This window comes from Dicentrarchus labrax, unplaced genomic scaffold (assembly GCF_905237075.1).
Source record: "Dicentrarchus labrax unplaced genomic scaffold, dlabrax2021, whole genome shotgun sequence".
Lineage (NCBI taxonomy): Eukaryota > Metazoa > Chordata > Actinopteri > Moronidae > Dicentrarchus > Dicentrarchus labrax.
In genome coordinates this window covers 17,506,087-17,530,998 of record NW_026136721.1, presented here as the reverse complement: position 1 = coordinate 17,530,998, position 24,912 = coordinate 17,506,087, and the positions used below count along the sequence as shown (strand labels likewise).

The 24,912-nt window shown below is 41.4% G+C and overlaps 2 protein-coding genes and 1 long non-coding RNA gene across 3 annotated transcripts in view; 1 reads left to right on the top strand and 2 right to left on the bottom strand.

The window, feature by feature from the left end:
* tusc3 (tumor suppressor candidate 3) overlaps positions 1–13,543 on the bottom strand; it is a 74,381-nt gene extending 60,838 nt beyond the window's left edge. Inside the window, exon 1 of the mRNA XM_051385617.1 lies at positions 13,384–13,543. Coding sequence (XP_051241577.1) covers positions 13,384–13,488 — 105 coding nt within the window. The 5' untranslated portion in view covers positions 13,489–13,543. The remainder of the gene's footprint in view (positions 1–13,383) is intronic.
* LOC127355131 (uncharacterized) overlaps positions 1–24,912 on the bottom strand; it is a 468,532-nt gene that overhangs the window by 140,495 nt on the left and 303,125 nt on the right. The gene's annotated exons all lie outside the window — the stretch shown is intronic.
* LOC127355122 (zeta-sarcoglycan) overlaps positions 20,931–24,912 on the top strand; it is a 337,940-nt gene continuing 333,958 nt past the window's right edge. Inside the window, exon 1 of the mRNA XM_051385619.1 lies at positions 20,931–21,679. Within this exon, the coding sequence (XP_051241579.1) occupies positions 21,641–21,679 (39 nt within the window). The 5' untranslated portion in view covers positions 20,931–21,640. The remainder of the gene's footprint in view (positions 21,680–24,912) is intronic.

Below are 24,912 nucleotides of genomic sequence, written 5' to 3'. Positions count from 1 at the left end.
GAATCTTAATGCAACCGGGCAGAGGAGGATGAGCACTTTTCTTTTAAAAACTTGTTCTTTCGCATTAAGATGATTTTTTTTCTACCTTAATAACCAACAAAGCTTAGAGGGTTAGAGATGCCAGCTCCCTACCAGCACTCCGCCCTCCTCCAACTGCATCTACAATATTACACTGTGGTCGAAAGTCTCTCAGGTGTGACTGTGTTTGACTGAGCGAATGAGAAGCAGGAGAAGAGCCAGAGAGACCACAGTGATTACTTGACATTCCTTGGACAAATAAATGCTTTCAAAAGGCTATGTTAACATAATTCAATAATTCATAACCGCTTCGATTATTTCTAGGTGTAGCTTTACCTAACAAGGACTCACTTTGGACACAGGAGCACTGTCCACAGGTCAAACAAGGTAAGAGAGAACTCTGGGAGAATTAAATCTGCCTCCCCCTTTTCTCATCTGCAGTTACCCAGTCATGACAAGTGTTTTCAATAAGGCAGTCTTATGACAGCCTCTCTACCATGCAGAAAAACACAAAAGAACACACAACACACACACACACACACACTCTAACACATCCACAGTCTTTAGCCCCGTGCAGAGTGTTAACAGGCTTTCTGCCAGTGAAGCAGAAAGACTAAGAGTTTAATAAGAGAGAATCATCAGATATCTTTGACAGTCAACATGTACACACACACACATAGAGATCCAAAACGTACACAGTTTTAGGAAAAGCTCCACTATAAGGCTTTCAATCTATCAACCTAGTACATACTCAAAACTGTGTGTATGTATGTGCATATGTGTTAACATGTACTTGTGTGTATGTATGTGAGTTTGTGAATGGCCTGCGAACCGTCACAGCGACACAGGTCTGTCTGGGAGGATAAGAGTGAGACGTCTTATCAGCCACGAGCCAGACAGGCACACATAGACACATTCTCAGACACACACACACAGACACACACAGTGGGATAATATGCTACCTCATATCAGCTATACAGCAAGGCCTGTCACTGTGGGGGGGCTGGGAGGCACGGGGGGAAGCAGGGAACGAAGAAGTAAGGGAGTAGAGGCACGGAGAACGAGGGGGGGAAAGTTGAGGGATAAAGAAAGAAAATGGAAAAAGCGATGAGGAGGGAAGAGACGTGACATAGAAGAGAAAGATAAAGAGAGAGGGGGCAAAGGAGAAAGTACTGTCATGACAACATTTCCCTCTGGAGATAAGGAGGGATGAAGAAAAGGCAGGGATGAATGATCAGAGAAGTATGTTGGGCATTAGCAGTTAGACAGACTGTCCGTCCAGTAATCAAAAGGTCTTACTATCTCAGCAATAGTTGTCTTTATACAACAGTCAGTAGACAACACTGAGATTTTAGCATGTGTCAGTTCAGCAGTCACAAAGATGTCAATGAGTGAGTCAATGAATGACAGAGACCAATTCAATTCAATTTGATTTGTATAGCTTCAAATCATAACAAAAGTTATCTCAGGACACTTTTCAAATACACCAGTTCTTATAACGTTTTTTACAAAGACCCAGCAATTCCCACCATGAGCAAGCACTTGACGCCAGTGGCAAGGAAAAACGTCCTTTTAACGGGCAGCAGACCCCAGCTCCCTGCCTCTCGAACTGATATGGAAGCTGGCTCCCCAGGACAGGAGCTTGATAGGCACTGGCTCCTGTTCTACTTTTGGAGTCTATACTGTAGGAACCACATTCTGGGAGCGCAGTGTTCTAGTGGGGTAAGAGGGCACTGTGAGTTCTTTAAGATCTGATGTGCCTGACCACGAAGAAGGATTTTAAATTTTATTCTGAATTCTCGAGGGAGCCAGTGGAGAGAAGTCAATACAAGAGAAATATGATCTCTTTTTCTAGTTCCTGTCACACATACAGGTTTGTGGTGTCATTTGGAGCATCTTCATGGACTAACTGGGGCAGCTTAATAATAAGGAACTGCAGTAAACCAGCCAAGAAGTAACAAATGCATGGACTAGTTTTTCTGCGTCTTTTTGTGACAGGATGTGCCTGATTTTCATATTGTTACATAGGGGAAAAAGGCAGTCCTTGAAACTTGTTTTATGTGGGAGTTTAAGGAGTTTTAGTTTGTTTTATGTGGGAGTTTAAGGACATTTCCTGAGGCCAGGGTAATGCAGACTATACACAAATCTGGCAATTGACGTTGCCTGTGTGAGTGCATTATAAACATAAGGCTTTAAATAGACCCAGTGATCGTTGATTGGTATCAGCTCAAAAACCCTGATAAAAGAAGTCTCTATAAAAGGATGTGATGGTCAGTGCAGCATTAGGATCTAACAAGACAAGTACTGAGACAAGTCAGTTGTCTGATGCAATTAAAAGGTTGTTAGTAACTTTCACTAGTGCTGTCTCTGTGAATGTATGATGTACTCTAAATCCTGACTGGAAATCCTCAAATAAACTATTGTTATACAGAAAATTACACAACTGGTTTGTGACTGTTTTCTCAAGAATCTTAGAGAGAAAGGGAATGTAGGATATAGGTCTATAGTTGGCTTAAAAGTCTGAATCAAGAGTGGGCTTTTCTAGAGGTTAAATTGCATCTACTCTGGACTATGGTCATTAGCCTGATAATAAAGACAGACTAATTATATCTAGTAAGTAAGTGCTAACTAATAGTAAGACTTCTTTAAGCAGCTTACTTGGAATGGGGTCTAATAGATAGGTTGATGGCTCATTGAAATTAATTGGTGTTAAGATTCCTGTGTTTGAAGAGACATCATTACCTGTTTTATCATTAAAGAAGCTTTTGAAGTCATTTCTACTGAGGGCTATGGGAAGCTTGTCATGACACATGCATGCCATGAGATGGATGGCAGAAATCAGAAAGATTCCCATGTTTATAACTCGTGAGGGTTCACGTCATCTGACTTCTCAAGTTGTAGAGTTATAGACAGTTATGTCGAGGCAGATGACCACCCACCTAGAGCCGGGGTTTGTCCGTGGTTTCTGCCTCTTAAAAGGACGTTTTTCCTTGCCGCCGTCGCCAAGTGCTTGCTCATGGTGGGAACTGTTGGGTCTCTGTAAATAATGCTATAAGGAGTTTCGGTCTAGACCTGTTCTATATGAAAAGTATCCTGAGATAACTTCTGTTATGAATTGGCACTATACAAATAAAACTGAATTGAATTGAATTGAATTGAATTGAATTATGTTACAGTTAAAAATACTGTGCATTTACAATATAATACTATATCAATTATTTTTGGGATTCATTATCTTGAGTGACTGACTTTGGATACCACAAGGCATCCATGTTTGATTTTTAGACAGATATGTCAGTTAAAAAAAATAATCCCATTTGTAAATACAAACTTGTCAAACTTGTTGACGTGAATGCATTTACAAGTAAAATGGTATCAATATGGCATAAGGTCCTAAATAACTCACTGAATGAATCACCACTAAGAGCATCACTTCCTGACTGACTAAGTTTCTGAACATGTTACCAACCAAAGGAAAAACAAAAACAACCTGACTATATGACTGACAAGTCAACAAATGACTGAGTTAGTTAGTCTTTGAGTGACTGAGTGATCAACTGACAAAAAGCAGTGAAGGACCAGATTTATTAACTGTTAATAGTGGCTAACTAACATGACGATTGACTGAATGCTGTTTAAGTGAGTGAATGACAGATTGAATGATATCAATAACTGTTAAAATAACTGAATGAAGTGACTTCCTGAGTAAATTACTAACTCAATGGCTAACTAAGCAAAAGAGAGAAATGCATTTCAGAGGGAGTGCCTTTACCTCTGATGAATCACATTGAAAAATTCAACAACAAGGAAAAACCCTGCACTCCTCTCAGATTTAAATGGCTGGCCCAGAAATTAGCTCCAGAAATGTCAGAAAAATAGCAAAAGAGTTTGCAGGGAGGGACAACGGGACAGAAGAAGAAAGCAAATAGGTCAAGGAAAGGACTCCGGTGTAGAAGAAAAGTAGGGAATTAAGTAAAAGAAGAGAGAGAAATCTTTTAATGACACCACAAAATTATAGAAATGTTAAAAGGGGTGCACAAAGAAGGGTGGTTAAAGAAAAAAGACACAGGGGAGGTGACACAGGAGGGGAAAGGGGTGGGTAAGGGGACGGAAGGCGGGAGATGGAAATCCTTTTGCCACTCAGAAAATTTGTTATAGAAGTGAAATGGGAGGGAAAAAAAAGGAGGAGGCCAGGGAGGAATAACACAGGAGGAAAATGACTTGGGAACACAGGCCATCAGTCATTGGGAAAGCAGGCCTGACAGTACTGCATCAATAATTCAGATGACTACGGCTAATGAGCGAGATCCAAACAAATCACCCCTGAATTCAGTGGGAGAACATTGAAACATTTTACTGCACAAAATATGGCACCATTATGGCTGCTTTTTAGCTTCAGTTTGGGTTATATTGGCAACACAAGGTAAAGTGGGTTGGATACAATATTCATTGCTCTTGAACCCTTGAAACATTCCCATTTATTTTCATGAGGGAGAAAAGGGACGGAGAGAATCAACCGAGACTGAGCATTGGCATGTATTCATAAAAGTTTAAAACCGAAAAGAAAATATCCATTTCACAAAAGACAGACATAACGGTAGAGATAAACAAAGACTGATAGATGGAAAAGAAAAAGATGAAAAGAAGCAATGAAAGTAGAATTTGTCGTCTCTGTGAGAGCGTTGACAGTGCAAACAGCTGGAGTGCAGCAGACACAGGAATGTAAAGACAAACTCAGATAGTGCCATTTGGTAGCACTAAGCCTAGATCAAACCCAGTATGGTGTCTGGCATCGGACAGATGACTATAAGGAACACACACACACACACACACACACACACACACACACACACACACACACACACACACACACACACACACACACACACACACACACCACACCCCCCACACAACCACAGTAAACAACTTCCTTCCTCCATACAGCACCTACACAGCATGGGACAATATTGAAATCCGTGTCCCCCACACAGCATGATAACAGGCACTCATTTGTTCAGTGTGGTTATTTAATAGGAAGAGCTGGCGTTACATGGAAGCTATAGCACAGTAAAGTACATTGGTTGGTGATCGTGCAGTTCGTAAAACTAACTGTATGGGGAAATAACAGTCACATCATGTTAGCTCCAGTCTGAGAGGATCAGTCTAAGCACAAACATGACACAGTCAAGTGAAGATGCCGTCCTCTTCCTGCTTTACTATGTCTATCTTTTCCTGTACGGGCCATGTAGTACTGTAAAAGCCAAGAGTTTTGCCATGCTGCTGGAAATGGAGCTTCCCTGACGCTCTGGACTGTGGACTGTCTGACTGGTCGACCACAGACTGTAGGACTGCATGTCTGACACTGTGGTGAGCAACACTTTTTCACAGGGGGTGGTCCTGTCACCCATTCGGTTCACTCTCTACACCTCAGACTTAACATACAACTCCTAGTCCTGCCACCTGCAGAAGTTCTCAGATGACTCTGCAATTGTGGGCTGCATCAGCTTGCAAAAGAAGGCTCTATAGAAAGGCGTAGTAGGTTGAAACACCTGCAGCTTAACACTAGTGAGAAACACCCCATACTCCATCCAGGGAATAAATGTGGACACTGCAAGACTACAAATACCTGGGAGTACTGGAGAACAAGCTGGACCGGGCTAAGAACACTGAGGCTGCGTATACGAAGGGTCAGAGCTGACTTTCTGCTGAGGCTCCTTTCACTTAATGTAGAACCATGCTAAGGATTTTTTACGAGCTTATGGGAGGCCGTGCGATTTTCCTTGCTGTTGTGTGCTGGGGCGGCAAGGTGAATAGATTCTACAAACTCATCGGGAAGGCAGACTCCGTCCTGGGGGTGGAGCTTGATTTTTGGGCGATGATGTTAGAGAGGAGGATGCTGCACAAACTGCAGAGTGTTACCACCATGACACACCACAGAACGCCACAGGAAATAATTTCTTCTGGTGGCAAAACTTTACAACTCATCTACCCCGTGTCGAGAGATGGACAGCAGAGGCTTGGGGTGCTGAGGTGCCTCCGGGCTCCATTTCAGCTCTGTTCTGCTCTGTTTCTTTAGTGTCTTTCTTTCTCTGGATTACTGTCATGGATTACAATCTAATTCATGGGACACAATGTGCAATTATTATATTATGTGAAATATAATTTCTTGGGCTTGAGAAGCTGAAGCATTTATTGACTGACAATCTGACCTACACTGTACATTTATATTTGATCAGCACTGCCTAGTTTGACAGTTTAAACTGAGTTTTGTGCGCTGTGCTAGACGGACTTACTGAGAGTTGTCAATCACAAGGTAGCCACACCCAAAAGCATACGCGGCTTTATCATCTATTTTACTCTAAAATAAAATAATGTACGGAATGTGTGGATTTGAAACTAGCGATTGGGACCGTAAACTCATTAGGAAACTGTTTACTGAGCAAATAAATCAAGTGAGAAGTCGAGTCATTTCTCCATTAGAGTACATGGTATTAATTTTTTTTTATTGCAGCCAATGGAGCTCCCCCTGCTGGTCTTTACATAGAATGCAGGTTTAAGACACCTCCGTGTCAGCTTCACTTTACAAACCCGGAAGCTCTGTCCATTATATATACTGTCAACGGCAAATACATTACGCACTGCCATCAGAGCCCTACCTACCTCTACTATAAAATCCATGGGGAGAAAGACCCCATGCAGAATGCATAAACGGTGAGCTATGCTTTTTTTCTCTGATGAACGGGTCAGACAGAAAAACCAAGAGTCAATAGTGCTTACACAGTGTTTAGCTTTATAAGCCCCGGCCTAAACTCAGCAAGTGGCTTGGGTTATGCCCTGAAGGGCCTAGCCAGTAGTTTATTGCACCTCTGTGTGCAGGGGTAGCAGGCTCTTATTATTCTGATCCACTTATTAGACTGGTCCCCGTGTGTGGTGGCAAGCCCACTAGTTTGCAATCTCCATTTCTCTGTAGATATATAACTCTCTAGATATATAATTCTCCTTGCCTCAGACTCGCTGCCCTGGACTTTTTTTCTCTCTTTACCTCCCCTGACTCCACATGCCTAGGTATAGGAAGTGCTTACATTGGATCTTTCTTTGTGCTGTAGTCAGCCTTAAGACAGAAACACAACACAAGCTAGATATAATATCTAGCAGAGCTGCAGTGATGAACGAGGGAGTATTGAAGGGATATAAATATTCTCTCTCTCTCCATGACTATTTCTTCCTCTCCCTGAGGGGCATATAGCGGGATTTAAAAAAGCAGTGGTCCACCACTGCTGCCCTATCTTCTTTTTTTTCTTTATGGTTTTTAATTTATTTATTTCTTCCTCCACGTCTGTCCCAATCTTATGCTTAACTTTCACCTTAACTTCACCTTTTCTCTATGGGACTAAATTTGTATCGTTATCTTCCACCCACCCGTACATCTTTTCTGGTTAGCTCAAAGGAAACAAAAATAAGGAAAAGCTAAATTTCCTGTGCTTTCTTACACATTAAACTTTCTAGGGCATGAATAACAGTGGCAAAAAACTGCCACTATCAGTGCTCTGGGGTTCGGCTCTGACAGTAATACCATTTTCCATCGGCACAATACTTACAGCACACTTTTGCTGCAAAGTGTTGTGCTGTACTGTGCCGATCTGAAATTTCACAGCAAACTCATGAAGCAAGATCACCAAGAAGACCCACTCGGCCCTCTTAGCAGAGCCAAAGTGTGACTGTGCTCAACCTCAACTGAACTCTACTGTCAGTCAAATTATTAGCCAAAGATGTAAATTCATGCAAACAAGAAGAGGAGATATTTAAAGGAAGTCAAATGTATGCTTAACACAAGGGGTTAAAAAGAGTCCCACCCCACATAATTACAATGTGTTACAATGATAGTGTTTGATTTTACCTGTTGCTAAACGGGGATTGTACGTGATCTGGCCATTCCTTCCTCTCACTGTTAAAGGTCTAGTGTGTATGATTAAGTGGCATCTAGCGATGTAGTTCCAGATTGCAATTCCCTCACCTCACCCTGCCCTTCCGAGGACGAGGGAGAAACTACGGTGCTCACGAAACGCAACAAGAAAAGACAAACGCCCCTATCTAGAGCCAGTGTTTGTGGAAGGAAGGTAACCCATGGCATCTGCAGATCTAAAAGGCTCAATCTAACAAAAACACAACGATTCCTATATACAGGTGATTGTACACCAATGAATACAGTTATGCATATTAAATTCCATTCCTGTTCACTAGATCATCCTAAATGTTACACACTGGACCTTTGATGCAAATTCAAACAACTTCCTCCTGCTCCTTCCTGTAGAACTCTCATGGTAGTGCCTCCTCATGTCTTTGTTAGATTTCATTTTCAGTTTTGTCCTCATTTGAGTTTGGTGTATAACACAGCAACTGTGAATCAACATTATGGAGTCAATTTCTATTGCACAACAAGAGAAAGGTTTATGAAAGCATTTGTAACCCCTATATTACTGGAAGGCTTTTACTGTGAAGCAAATGCTGACAATGTTAAATTAGCCACCAAGGGCCAACTCCTTGCTTGACAGAAGTTGGTATTAAATTCTGCTCCGAAAAGTGTAGATAATGGGAGTAGATAAAAACACAGTTAGGCTCATATCTGCTAGACGATCAGTAGCTTTATAAAGGAAGTCAACAGAAGTAAATCCAAATGCCAAATAACAGCAATTCCTACATTACATCCAAAACTAAAGCCTGATGCCAATATTGTTATGTCAAGAGTCTCTCAGCTCTTTCTCTCTCTCAGCCCTTTCCTTTTCTCGCCCTCTCTCTACACTGTAAAGGTAGACTGGACTGACTAAAAATGCAACAGAAAAGACTAAACATGATCTAGTCTGCCACGTAGCTGTCATTCTGACTATAATGAGTTACTAGAGAACCAAGGAGAGGAAACAAGACGAGGACAAACGAACAAATAAACAATGCTTTGAATACTGAAGATTTAAATATCAACGTAATAAACACACTTTTTAACGTTTGAATGTTTAATGACTTAATTAACTTTATTTCCCTACCCATCCCCAAAGTTTGTAGTGGCCAGGGCAAGACAAAGGGCAGTGAGGGACAGCAGAAGTTGGTGAGATGAATACAAAATGCTGCTTCACCATTTTGTCCATTTCCAGCTAAATAAGATCTTCCTCTGCCTCCTCCACCTCCTCTGCCATGGCCCCAGGCAGGCAACTGGGAAAGAACATTTCTCACATTATAACCCTTCAATATCTCTCCTGTGGCTCATTGGAAGTATGTCTGTCTGCGTCTGTGTGTGTGTGTGTGTGTGTGTGTGTGTGTGTGTGTGTGTGTGTGTGTGTGTGTGTGTGTGTGTGTGCTAGTGTAAGTATGTGTGTCTAGCTCCCGTCTGCTGTTACAGAGTCACATTTAGATCTTCCAGACAGGGTGGGACCAAAGTTAAATGCTGGTGGACAAAATATTTAAAGGTTTATAGATAGTGGCAATGTCAAAGACCAAGAAGCAAACTAATAATAGCTGGATACATTTCAGCTGGGTAAGTGATTGAGAAATGCTCTTTCTGTCACTCATTAGATAATGTAGAGGTGTCCTTGAGCCGGTCAGTGCCTAACAGCACACTGTGGCTATAATGGGCAGCTCCCTGGTGTAATTTTGTGAATGTGAAGCAAGGTATTGCTGAAAATAAGCACTGATGTCAGCAGACTGTCCCTGGGTAAAGACAGTCATTTAAGACAGCATTCATTAATGACTGTAAATTGGACGTTTTAAACTGCTGAAGATATTACAGCTTGGTTTTTATTTGTCTACAGCTTACTATAGTATTTGCCCCTCAAAGCCTTGATAGACAAATCTCTTCAAAATGAATTAAATACTGCTTTTCAGTGTCAAAATATACACAAAAAGTACTGTCCAAGATTTGTAAAGTAATGAAGTCATCAAGTTTATATATGCATACTGCATTAACCTCGTAAATATAATGGCCATTACCTGTATCTGCTTCCCTCAGATTTTTGTATTTTAATTTGCAAGAAATAAATGTATAAAAGGATTTGAGAGTTGGGTCCGATACTGTGCTCATAAAATCATAAAACTACTCCGATACCACCGCACCCGATACGACCTTACAGCAACATAATGTTAACCTCTCGTTAGTTGAGCAGGTAGGCGGAGGAGAAGCAATGCCAGCAGTTTAGAGATATTTTAGGATAAATGAGGATGACAAAAGTGGAGCAGACTGCAAACTAAGCTCCGGCAAATTGTCAAGAGGACGGGTGAAAAATAGCTCCTTTACACAAGTGAGGGACATGATGAAAATAAAACACGTTTTCAAAGTCATTGTTAGAACTGTAATGGTATTATAAAGTACTCAGATCGGTACACATTATCGGCAAGCACCCAAATGTAACAACATGTACCTAATTTGAAAAAAAAAAAAGGCATATGTACATATATGTGGTAAAGAAAAAAGAAAAAAAAAAAAAAAAAGGTTTTACAGGAAGGAGAGTAAATATGTCGGTCTCAGTTTTTCTTTCTTCCTCTCATTCAAATGCTTTTTTTATCAGTGATTAATCTGTCTATTCATCAGTTAATTCTTCCACTCATATTCTTTTTTTTCATTAATTCCAATATTTGTTCACCTGTCATGTATTTGCCCATGCATTCCTTCATTTATTCATTCCGCCTTTGTCCACTCATTCAATTCTCCATTCATATGCTAAGTCAGCTGAGAAGAAAGGTGCAGATGAGGTGGTGCGGCAGTAATGTTACAACAGCACTGTCACTTGCTTAAGTCCTTGGTCTATAACAAGATATACACTACGTCATCATTTTTGAGACAGACTCCAGCCCTGCAACACAGAGGGCACAGAACATCCTCCTGAAAGGCACCGCGTTGGCTATTCATATGCACTGATTGTTACATTGATCAACGTTAGGACATGAATGCTGTATTTCTGCTGTTTATCTCATGATCACTGCGATGAAAGATAAAATTATTGCAGCCAAAATTGCGCTTGCGTTGCAAAATCGTGTCAGTGAGTATTACAAACTGTTGCATGTTTTGGCATCCGATGAGCCTTTCAGTGCACTAATCTGTTACTTTAACTGGTCGTCCTGGACAGTTAACAAAACAACATGTCCCCACCGCCACAGCCTCCTGCACTGCTTTACTACAGGGTTGTTTTCAGTCTGAAACCTTGCCAACAGTGCTGTCACGAGCCATGCCAGGGTTTCCCACAGCGTGTTAGGACTTTATTACCAAACTATGATGACTGCTTTTGACTGTGTGAAAATCTGAGTTTTTCTAAGTCACAGGGGAAAAAAACTTGAGACTCGACTTGCACACTTTCCTGTGTGAGACAACTGCTCCGCAGGTGAGACAGACTGTGAAATTGGACTGGAGCCATGAATAATACAGTTTGACAAACTAATATCAGTCTACGTGAGATGGTTGAAAGCTCCAGAAAAGCTCATAAGTGGATCTCAAGTTAATATTATTTTGTCAAACTACCATTCACAAGGTCAAAAATGAATAGTCATTGTCATAGTTCTAGGTAAGATATAGTAAAAAAAATAAATAAATAAAATTACTTAAGAAAAAATATCTAACAAAAAGCAGGGGTCACATTCAATTAGTACTACCATATGAATAGTATGTAGTGGCTTTGATTTAAATTGTTTTAAAGATCACAGCATGCATAACCACATAAACATATGAGAGTAATAATCACAGAGATTACTCCTGTTCTTGTTGGGGTTACAGATTTAATTCTTTCTTAGGCCTCCCACACAAAAACTATACACTCTTGTTGCTGTAAAACAGCTAGAAGCAAACCTATTACCAGTACAGTATATGCGTGTGCCATTACTATCATTAGCAAATAGCTGGGAATGCACAGTGATATCAGCACTTCATCGGTATCCGCCGATAAAGGCTCTAAAAGGAAACATTGGCATTTCTTTCCGTATGACAGGCCGATGACACTTGAATTATACCGTTAACTAGGCTAAATGCTTGATGCTGTGTTACCCAGTGCGAGCCAGAGATGATGTCACCAGAGGGACAAGCATGTCTGCAGTATGGACATCTTTTTTAGGTTTCTCGATTTGCAATGACTGCTCAGCGTCAGTTAAAAAACCCTAAATCGGAGCATCCTTAAAAAGAGAGTACACTATGCCTAACAATGTCCTTTCAGTTCGCTTTAATTGCTGTACAGTTTTATTTTCACATGATCCCGGTGGACAGAGATGACATTTATTTACTTAAAATAGGTCAAATCTGCCCTGGTTGTTGTCGGATTGTCTCAGGGAAATCCTCTACAAAGCCTGTGGGATGAATTTGAATGTGTACATGTTACGTCTGTATCTGCAAGTAGGCCATCACAATAAGTGTAGGCATAACAATAACCTAATTTCAATGCATGAGAGACCTGACATTCTCTGCAATTAGGTTGAAAAAACATGTGCATGCATTAGCACTTAGGCAAAATGAGCTGGACAATACCGTGCATCCCTACAACCAGCAGCATGTATAATAGTCGTTTATATAGTCGATTCATCACACAGGTGAAAGGACACAGTATGATAGCAAACAGCCCCTTCAGGCCAGTGAATGACAGATAGAGCAAACAAGCCACAAGCCTTTCCTGCTCACTTCCGTTTTAGCTGGAACCGACCTGCTGTCACTCCAATGAATCAACCACACAGAAGTCACGTACACGAAAACCAGCAGTATTTAAAGGCTGTTCCGGAGGACTGCAACAACCTAATGCAACTATCTATACATCAATCTATTGTGCTTATTGGGAGATTTTCTGTCAGCATCGTCTAACGTCACTGTTAAGCTACCGTCAAGTAAACCACAGCACTTCCTGCACGTAGGATTTTCAAAATAATATTCCTATTGTCAAAAATGCTGTGGACTAACGTTGGTGAAGATAATCTCAAGTATCTCACTCAAGGATTGTCATTGTAAACACGCAGGATATTTTAATAATGCTCCGAGGCCAGAATATTTTAACATTAGAATACATATTAGCTTAGCAACATCAGCTAGCCTGTAATTCCTACCCATGCATGCGCGCTTGTCATATTATGCACAAAGAGAGGAACGTTTAGTCATAGAGGAAACATTCAACCACAATACGTAGAAAAACACAACTTGTAAGCAATGTATCTTGCATTTAAATGATACAAGTCGCGTTTATTGTTCCCCAAAGACCAAAACCAGAGCGGCTCTCCGACACACTTCCGGTCTATTCTGACTAATCTTCACGAGCTTCACACACACACCGGCAGATTCAACTTGCACGCTCATTTCATTAAACAACACAACAATATTCGCTTCAAAATACATTTAAGCGGTTTAAACGTTACCTCCTTCTTCTTTTGCCCACCCCCGGGCGGCAGACATAGCAGCAGGAAGAAGAAAACAGACAGGACCGGCAGGTGAGCGAAGGATTTAGCCCAAACAGACGCCATGACGGAAGGATGCTCTGACTGCGCGACACGTCTCAGCCGAGGGATTGGATTGTGAGTTGACCAATCAACGGTAAGAGATTTGAAGCGCGGAAGCCTCTGGGTTTTGTAGTTTTTTAGACTGACTTTACTTACACACTGCTATATATTCACATCTGGACGACATACTTTTCATTTTAACTTTGGAGGGGCATGTACTGGGAGCATTGTTATTATATATTATGAAGGCGGTACCAATAGGTTATTCAATTGTAATACACTATTATAGTATTACATAGTTTGGCACTTAAGGTGACAGCCTGACACCCAAGCAGTGGATTGAGAAATGGACATGCAAGCAACAATTTTGAGTCATGCTATTTGTGATGATAAGACAAACCAAAAAAAGACAAAAAAGCAATGGAAATCACTGAAAAGGTTATTTGTCACAACCTCAACAGTAATTTGGATCTCTTGGTAGAAATAAAATATAATATTCAAATGTATTTTTGCATTAGTGTATATTAGAGTATAGGAATTGTTGTTGTTGTTGTTGTTACCTGAATTGAATAAACAGTCAGCCTACCTTACTGCAGTCACGCTGTCTGTTATAACCAACTTCAAAAGTGATACACACGCATGGTTCACACTGTGTTTGTTAGTATTTTTTCATTCAGGACCTCACTATTTCTAAAATCAGGTCACCTTCCCTGGAGTCCACCATGTTGAACCACCATATTTCTACAGTAGCCCAGAACAGACAAACCAAACAGTGGCTCTAGATAGGGCCTTTCACGTTTTTTTGCGAGTTTCACAGCCACCATAGGTTCTCCTACACACTTTTCAGTCCCAGGTTGTCAAACACAGGTGTTCAGTTAGTTACAGTCTCAATGCTAGATGGCAAAATATTCTACACACTGTTCCTTTAATCAAGCTTATAGGGCTCTCCAAACCATATCCACTGTCAGACATGTAGTTATATGAATGTTCATTGGAAGTCAGAAGTCCCTGTACAAGATTATCAATATTATTTTAATCTACATGCTGCCATTTTTTAAATTTAGTTCTTCAGTTTGTTATTTTTCCGTTGGGGATGTGTTTCGGTCTCAGAACACTTACTCGCCCTTATTAAGTTACTGGTCTGCAGTTTGGGGTACTATTTCAATCAGTAAAGACTTAATTTTTGAATGAACAAATATATTTATTTGTGCACAATGAATATGAGAAATGTGAAAAGTCTTTGCCGATCAGACACCATCATATTTGAAGGGGTCGCTGAAGCCGTGATTAGTATAGGAAACCCCCGATGGAGTCTAGACACTGGTGGTGGTGGTGGTTATGAAGGAATGAAGAGAATGCTGAAGATCTGGATGTGATGAGGAGTGGACTTCTGATGAGCTCAACCTGGGCACTGGATATGATGAACTGTAGGTGAATGGGGTGGAGGAGGGTTGCAATCAGTTCACACTGTAATTACAGCTGAAAGCAGCAGAGAGGAGCACAGATTTAAAGTTTGATGGCAGTAGCATGATTGGCTGGAGTAGATTGTGGCTAAATCTGATTGGATTAACTGAAACAGTAACCGCCCATAGCTGATTAGAGGAGCGTGAGAGAACTGTGAATGAATGAGGCTGAATGAGAAGGTCTTCCTGCTTGAACTTACCCTGAGCTTTATTTATCAAAAGTGTGGATGAACATCTGACCCAAGGACTGCAGAATTTCTCTCTCTCATATGTTCTGGGAGTGGCGAGAATGTGGCAGACACTGGATAGACTTAATTGAGGGGGACATATGATTTATGTGAAATCAATGGGAGTGACATGTCTCCCTAGGATATTACACCTGAGCACTTAGTAACTAATATAATGCAGTACACTAGCTATGTAAAACTTTTACAGAAGTGGTGACTATGTTTATTTTTTTAAATTCTGTAATTGATTTATGCAGATGCTATACCTTAATGCAGTCAATGCAACAGCTTCATTACCTGAACACACTCTCAGCAACAAAAAAAAACAAAAAAACAAAAAACATTAGGCCTGTAAAGGATATTGTACTGGATTGCATTACACATAAGTTTCTACTTGGGTTTCTTACTTTTTGGCTCTGACCCACAGGCAAGGGAGAGGAAGTAGCTAATCCAGTTTACTTTGCTGCATTCACTCTCTCTCTATAGTGCAAAAAGGCTTTCTGTCTGTCTTTTAGATTGCATGCTTACTCAGGTGGTACTGTATTGACTCAATTCAGCACTTAGCCTCATAATACTACTTTCAGGAGGTAAATAGTGTTGGACCTGTTCATCTTAAATAATAAAAATACAAACCAAAAGGGGCATTTTCTTTCATTCTTATTTGTCAATGATTAATTTCCATAGGAACTTGTGATTCAGCATGCAGAAGCACAATTTAGAAATGCATTGTTTTGCAATACAATACAAGAATGCAAAAGGATACAAAATATTGCAGGAAACACACCAATACATGTAGGCTATTATGCAATTGCCTAAACTTGGATTACACAATCAATGTAATGGGACATTGAGGTAGATATCGTGGCAGATTGCAATATGTATGCTGATATGTCACAGCAAAAACTGGCGGTGGGAATGGATCCCTCTGGCAAAGGGGTGGGGGTTGGGGTGTTAATGGCCCAGTAATAGATGTGTAAGTGGCTTGTGCAAGGTCTAATGACCTGCTGGAAAAAACTGATGCTCAAGAATCTTCTGCTGAATGTTAGTGGGAGCGATACTTTTGAAGTGAAACTGAATGACAAGTAAACATATGAACACATCAATAAATGAATGAATGATTGAAAAATATCATAAATTACCAAAGGATGAATGAAGTGCATATTTATGATGTGAATGAAAGAAGGAAGTCTATTTCAAACACGCACACACGTACACTGCTGAAATGAAATGCATGTTGGAATATTAAAGCCAATGCACCGTGAAACAATCACTACGTGTTGCAGTCTTGTTAAACCACAGTTCATTCCCTCTATAGCAGCTCAATCATGGAAACAATCCCAGACTTGATGGGCTTGGTTGCAGAATTTGTCAAATGATTCCCTTGGAATTGCCTTGCATGGTTATTACATGAAACTGCAGTTCCTGAACTTTTTAATGTAAAGGCCACATAAGGCAGACTGCATCTGGTAAACTTTTTGTCTTAGGGATAGCTATTCAGGCTACAACTAACAATACTGATAAAAAAAATTATCTCATTATTGATCTGTGCAAGAAACATTATTGATTAATCTGCAGATTATTTTTTTTTCAGTTAACTGAGAAGATATTGGTCTAAATAAGAAAATAATTTAAAACGCCATTTTCTAAAACCCAAATGAACATGGAGGACTAATAAACCAGAAAATATTCACATTCAAAAAAGATGGAGACTGTTTTTACAATTTTACTTAAAACATTACATTTTTTAATGTATTAAAAAAAGATTTTTTTTTAATTTTGCAAACTCTTTTTCTGTAAATCAACTAATCACAAATAGTTTCAGAAGTATAACTGCTATAATAATTTTGCTGTAATAGAGATATGTATGTATATTTATTCCCCCCTCCCAAATATCCTATCCCTTACAAATGCACAATAACAATTAAACAATCCTTTAGTTTACAATGGAAACCTGGAACTCCCTCCATGTCCCTTTATCCATCTTAAATAGCAAGTAAAGCAATCGCAAACTTTCTCCTTTCCATTTTCAGATGCTCCCCCCTCCCCCTCCCTAACCACCCTGGTTAACCACATCTAACCAGTAACTTGCTGTCAAACTTTGTGCTGCATGGCAACAATAATAACGTGACCCTCCCATAGACTTTGGCTCGCTCTCTCTCTCCGCAGCTAGCAAAGCAAACAGCTGCACTTTGCATTAGAGCAGAAGAATAGAGCGCCTATCTGATCACAGCCTAGGAGAGCGTTGTAAGAGGGAGAGAGCAGAGGGATGGAGAGAGAGACAGAGAAGCCTGTTAAAGTCAGTCGCTGCCACTGCACAGCTGCATCATGGTTCTTTAGAGCAGTGGGGCAGGTAAAATTAATCAGGATGGAGACTTGAGTATGATGTCATTAAAGGAATAAGGAGAGATACGTAGGAAAAGAAGACCAATTGGGAAATGTGAAAACTTCTGAAAAATATCCAATGGGTAATGATGTTTCACATGTGATAAATTCATAAGCATTTTTGTAAGGGAAATGACATTTAGTATAGTGCTTATAGCTATCTTTGTTTTTGATTGAGCTGTGGCAATAAAGTCACTGAAGTAAGTCAGAGGGATTCTCCACATTTGCATTTCTGGGCCAGCAGCAGAGATATAAAGCCAAGTAAATGAGAGACCGTATGGAAGGAGAGAAAAACTGTTTATGGTGTTTTAAAATACAGGGGCAAAGCAAGGGGAGGATTTGAGGCAGAAGGAGAGAGAGCGAGAGAGTGAGAGAGAAGGAGGGGAGAGATGGGTGATGTCATTTCCAGCTGGCACAGGACTGGGTGCCCGTATCTGATATCAGCTGCTCCCTTGTAAAAAAAAAAAAAAAAAAGAGTCCTCGGAAAAATGATTAATTGCCCGACAGCACAAAGTTTATAGAAAAGAAAGAGAGGTGGTGGTGGGGAGGTGGAGCTGGAGGTGGTGGGGGTCCCCGAGTTACAGAGGAGCAGAAAATAGCAAATAAGCGCAAGCGAGAGAGGGGTTGAGAGAGTGCAACATCAAAAGAGAAACAGAGAGAGAGCAAGAAAGAGAAAGGGAGGGAGGGAGAGAGAGAGAGAGAGAGAGAGAGAGAGAGAGAGAGAGAGAGAGAGAGAGAGAGACAAGAAAGGTGTTGGGGTAGAGAGGGATTGGATGCAAAGTAGCAACAGAGAGACAGTGAGAGGGATGAAGAGGGGGGGCGAGAAAGCGGCGTGCATTGAGGGAGCAAAGGAAAGAAAGGCAGCAAAGGAGAGAGACAAACAGAGAGGGAGGAGCAGAGAGAATGAGTGAGGCATTCATTAATATGATGTTCGTTATCTCTGACCGACTCCCTCAACAAATGTTCCTCTGTGTTCTGCTATTCAATAGGCCTATAGCTGTGTGTGCGTGTGTGTGCGTGTGAATGTGTGTGAGTGCATGTTCATCTGAACTCTGTACAGCACAAATGTGTGAATGCATGCGTGTGCATACTCTCAAATTTATTAAATTGAACACAAGCCTCTTGCACTTGACGCCTATAGGAGGTCACAACAGTATAAAGTGGAAAGGACTTGAAATTGAGGCTTTGAAGTTGCAGCGGAAATCTTTATGCAACTAAGCATGAAGGGGGGGTCAACAAAGTAATGTTGAAACTAAAGAAATGTTCTGATATTGTATATTTGGTTCCAAATTCAGATTCCATCAAATTCACTGACATACATTCATTAGTTTTTGGGAAATCCTGCTCTATATACATTAAGCCTATACATCTGAGAAACATTTCACCGTATAAATTGTTTTTGGAAATAAAAGCTACCTTGCGATGCAGCTGAACACACAACAGCTGAGCTTTGCAGACTTACAGATTATTGATAAATTAGAAAATGGATAATAATTGTCGGGGGTTTAAATCCACTGCAGAATATGATTGGGTGAAGTGATAATCATATCCCTTCTTGTTACAGCATAGAAAGGTGTTTTCTGCTTGGCTGGCAGAGGAGGTCTGAGTCTATGAGAGAACATTATTCAGCATATCCTACCTGTCTTGCCTGCAGTCATCATATCCAATACTATACAGTAGGTTAGGAGGGTAGTAGTAAAAATGTCTTTGAGTACATTGGATGCCGCAGTTTGTGAAAATTAAATAAATAAATGAAAATAAAATCCTCATATTCTGTCTTGATTGGAAGACAATGAAAATATGCCCTCCAACATTTACAAAAAAAGAAGATGAACTTGAACAAGTTTTTTTTTTTTGCACAATATTCTGAATTGTGTGACATGTTATCAGAAAATATATTATAGGTACATTTGTTTCTGTACAGTTATTTACTCATTTAAGTACCATTTTGTACATATTCTCTCACACTTTATATTTGAATATAGCAGCTCCTTTTTATTGTCTCCTATTTCTTATCTTTATTTAGATTTTTCTACGCTTGATTGTGATTCTTATGCACCAATGTGCCAAGGCAAATTCCTCGTATGTGAAAACATCCTGGCAATAAACCTGATTCTGATTCTGAGGTGTGTACCGCAGACCTTGAAGAGAACAATCTGCCATAAACTGAGATAATAATAGATCGTGGTTCAGAACTTGCTTCTAACAGAGAATGACATTGCAGAGATGGACACTAACAATATTTCCCTCCTCTCCTCCTTTTGTCACCTTACTTTGTCTCTCCTCTCGTCTTTTTGTCACCCCACCTCCTCTCCTTTTCCCTCTTTTTCTCCCAACCTCGCCTCCATTTGTCTCCTGTCCTCCCCTCTTTTTGCCACCCCACCTCCTCTCCTCCTTGCCTCTCCTCTCCCCCTTTTCTTCTCTCCTCTCCACTGATCTCCGCTCCTCCATTTGTCTTCTCTCCTCTCCTCCTTTTGTCACCATACCCCCTCCCATCCTCTTTCCTCCCACTCCTCTCTTTTCCTTCTCTTCTCTCCACTGCTTGATTTGTCACCACTCCTCTCCTCTCCTCTCCTCTGCTCTCCTCTCCTCTGCTCTCCACTGCTCTCCACTGCTCTGCTCTTCTCCTTATTCAAAAGGTGTGTGACAGATAATAAAAAGCCATGGTGGTCGGCAGGCGGCGACACCTTATTATGCAGGAGAAGGATGAGTACAATTTGCACCATAACAAAGAAAGAAAGACAGAAAGAAAGAAAGAAAGAAAGAAAGAAAGAAAGAAAGAAAGAAAGACAGGAAGAAGGAATGTTAGTTTTTGTCAGCCTATTCAAATACATTGATTTTTCTGTCCCTACAGTCACAGTATGATTATAGTTCTGTTAATATTCGTACAGAGACATACTGAATCAGTTTAATGCGTCTGCTTTCTGTTTGCACACACACACACACACACACACACACACACACACACACACACACACACACACACACACAGAGGCAGCAACCCCAGACTTTCTGCAACAGCTTTCCAACAGCCTCTGCATTTAAATCTCTTTCTTGTCTTCAGTGGCAAAGCAGCATTTTCGATTCATCTACTTGATTAGAACGAGCCTTCACCTCTCCTCTCCCTCCCTCTCGCTCTTTCTCTGTCACACACAAACACACACACACACACACACACACACACACACACACACACACACACACACACACACACACACACACACACACACACACACACACACACACACACACACACCGGTGCGTCAGTCATTGGAATAATATACAGCATAAACCTTCCTTCCTTCTCTCCTCTCGTCTCAACTCTCGCAGCTCTCCTCATCTCCTCTTCAGCATTTCTCCCACCAGGTCTCTCTCTCTCTCTCGCTGACCCCCCCTCCTCTCTCTCTCTCTCTGTCTTTCCCTTTTCTTTCAGGGAGAGCTGATATCTCTGGCGGTTTGCCGCATGGAAGTCGCCCAGGCAAGGCAGAATATCATCTGTCTGATCCGGTCTCCTTCTCTCTCCAGTTGCCGACCACTGCACGAGCAGACACAACATCACACTCACATTTCCCTCGGATTCAACGGGATATAACGGCATTCATCCGCTGCACGACTGGCAGGAGAGTCTGAATCTCGGCTTCATTCCTGCAGTGGGGGGGGGGAATATTTCTTACTCAGATGTAACAAAAAAACAACACCAAAAAAAGACGTACGGGATCGTCAAGTGCGCAAAAGCCGCAGCTTGAAACATTACGCACGTTTAATTCTATTCTATCTCTGTCTACATTTTCCATATTCTCATCGTCCCCTGTACGGACGAACCGGGGACCGGAGGTGGGGGGGGGACTTCCACGGTATGGAGTCCTGATTTTACCAAGCGACCCACAGGGAGCGATGAAACTGAGAAAATCCGTCGCCGTGGTGGAATATTAATAACCTACTCCTAACAATAATCCAGGGGATGTTGCACCAGAGTTTGGGACTCTAGAGAGCATTCCAACTTTTTTTGGTCTCCGTTTGTAGTCTCTTTCCCCCTCCTCATCTCCGCCTGTGGGACTTCTATTTTCGTGACTGATTTGCAGTAGCCTACTCCACTTCTCTATCATGGACCGGTCGACGGCTTTGGATATAGAAGCGCTCAAGGTAAGACGCTCGCAGCCGGGCGGCGCGCACTTGCTCGCCGGCAAGAGAGTTGCGATCGCCCGCGGTACAGTGGGTGAACAGATGACTGGGTGGCCTGTTTGGTGACTGGTATGGGAGGCTGGTCGGATGACTGTTATCACTGGGCGACTGGCTGGATTAATCCGCAGCAGAGTGACTGGTGCTGAAGGGTAAAGCTGCTATGCTTTGTGTGACAGGTCGAATGACTGGGTGACTTGGTGGCTGATTGGGCTGGGGTGACCCAATGGCTTTAGGATGCCAGGGGGTCAGCTGGGTGCTGAATACGTCTTGAGGTGCAATAAACGAATGGGGGGGTTTGCCACTGTCGGAGTACCCAGCTTTAGGTTGTTGCAACACTATCCTGGAGCACATCTCTCCTGCTCTGGCTCTCTCTCTCTCCCTCACACACACACACACGCGCACAAATTCACACTCTTTCTATGTTGGTCAGGGAATAAAGAGAGGGGGAGTGTGTATGTCAGTATTGGGCGCGTGGGGTGAATTTCAATCTGCTTTGTTTGCACAGAGTTGTTGCAGAGAGCTGCTGTGGGCGGCGGTGGGACGCTCGATAGACGGGACGGATTTGTCCGACTGGGCGGCATCTTTGTGCGGAGGGTCCGTGCAAGGGTTTAAGAGGAGAGCAGAGAGTGAGGGGAGAGATGGTGACGTTTGTCACTTTCTTCTTGAATTACTCTCACTTCATGTTAATTCACCAGTTCAGTTTAATGTGAATGATCTGCCTAAAGAGTGGAGTATGCATGATTCCTAAATTCATATTCGACCTGTGTGAAGGCTACGTGCCTGTGTGCGTATTCCTCAGTGTCTGTGCATGTGTGTGTGCGTATTCCTGAGTGTGTGTGCGTGTGTGTGTGTGTGTGTGTGTGTGTGTGTGACTGTGGGGGATATGGGTCGCTGCTTCCTCGCGCGCTCTCTCTTTCCGGAATATAGTTTTGCCCCCCTCCTCCCTGCACCCAGATGTAATCCAGTGTGTGTGTGTGTGTGTGTGTGTGTGTGTGTGTGTGTGTGTGTGTGTGTGTGTTTTTGTCCATATGGCCAGCATCATGTGGATGTCATGTCAATGGGGAGATGAGTAGGTAAAATTAACATAGGTCTGTCAACTTCAGTTTCACCTATAATCTAGGTAGGGCAAATGATGTTCATGTATAGATCTATGCACAGAGGTGTGTGTATATTTCACTTGAAGCCATCCAAAACTTAAGTGACATGATTAAAATGTTTTCCAATAACAAAACTATGCATCCCTACAGCGGGAAATACAAGCTCACTGTTCAGATTGTGGAAGTATTTGAGTGAAGCCATTAGCAATAATAAGCCAGAAAGTTCAGGCAGTTCAGTGTTACCACAGACATTAAATGCCACATGCATACTGCCTAATTTTCATCATGGAATGTAATACAGACAGAAATTGTAGGTGGAAATGTCCATTTTCTATGTGCTGCTGTGGTTTCTGATAACAAGTGATTGGATAAATCAGCAAATCGATGATATTCCCCAGGGGTTTGACATTTCAAGTAGCATTTTATGTGATCAAATTTCTGAGGAAGGGACCTCGATAGTGCGCTGATGCAGCGCTCCAAATTGACTTTGACTTAGCTGGCTGGTTGTAGATGCCAAAGATGGAAATTGACATTCTGATTTAAAAGTGACCTTAACTGTTAGCCAGTGAACTTGACCTACAGAACTGTGCGACTGTTGCAGCAATACACATGTATGGGCTTCTTTTTGATATCACGTTAATACAACCTGTTGGTGGCATTTATTTGATATCTTTCAGCTAATTGAAATTGTTATTGTAACATACTGTGTTTTTACACCAACAGAAATGGGAGTATACAGAGAGTAAATATCTTACATTTAGTGCAACACAGCTTATCTGCCCATGAATAATGTATTGTGAACTTAAAATGAGGCTCTGCCTGACTTGTTTTTAAAAAAAATGAAAGCTGAGTTATCCACACGTGTCATATTTGAAAGCTATTTATACTTCTATGGTTTAATTCAAAGAGCCTTGGCAGGTTAAACATTTAAAAATAACACAGAACACTGTATATAGTAGTTTTGCTAGCTAGGATGAAATACCTCTGATGTTCAGTATCGCTCCCAAAACTACACTCTTAGAAAGCCATAAAACTCCAAGTTAATATGTTAAGGGATGGTATTTTTTAACCTGGGTTCCTGTTCTCTTAACTGGGGCCCCTACATGTAATGCTAACTTTGAACTCACCACCTCCGTTGCAGAGATTCGGGAAATGCCACAGTTTGAGGCAAGAAGCACAAGTCTCTTAAATAGTTCAAAAGTCCAAAAACTTTTACATGAACTATTTCCAACCCTTGTCTCTGAGTACAACTGAAAATAGATGCAGAAATTAGCCCTCTGGATTAGCTATTGTAGCTAACTGCATAGGGACCTATTTTCCAGACTCCTGTGTCATGATACCCCAATCAGAACAGCAACAATAATCTCCCACTGTGAGTCCCGAAGAACCAACTTTAACCCCCTATGTGACGGCATTGGGTGGCCACCAATCAAACGCCAACCCTGGTGTGTTAGTCCATCACTCTGCCCGTAGAGTTTAAAGGATTTGCATCCACTTCCACCAGTCCATCTATCCATCTGCTGGTTGTTTTCTGCAGAGCTGGTGTCATATCCTTGGCAGTGCTGACAATCCCTGAGTCCTAGTGCATTGGTAGTTGGCACTCAGACGTACACACACACTCACTAACACACACACACACACACACACACACACACACACACACACTCCTGCTGTGTGTTCTTTTTGTAGTTAAGGTCACAAATGTGTGTGTGTGTGTGTGTGTGTGTGTGTGTTTGTTCATATGGATATGGGCATGTTTATATACTTGTGTGGACCAACCCACCATACTTATATATTTGGCAATTAATGTAAATCAATACAGTGTCCTCTCAAGTATAGCAGCACTGAGTTTGTGTACGTGTATGTGTGTGTATGTGTGTGTATGTGTATGTGTGTGTGTGTGTGTGTGTGTGTGTGTGTGTGTGTGTGTGTGTGTGTGTGTGTGTGTATGTGTGTGTGTGTTTGTATACAGGTTTGCTGGCCAGCTGGCCTTTCAAACTTTGAAAGTAAACTGGAGACAAACAGACACACACAAAGCAATCCAATCTAATGAAAAGCCAGATTTCAGTCAAGTGTGTGTGTGTGTGTGTGTGTGTG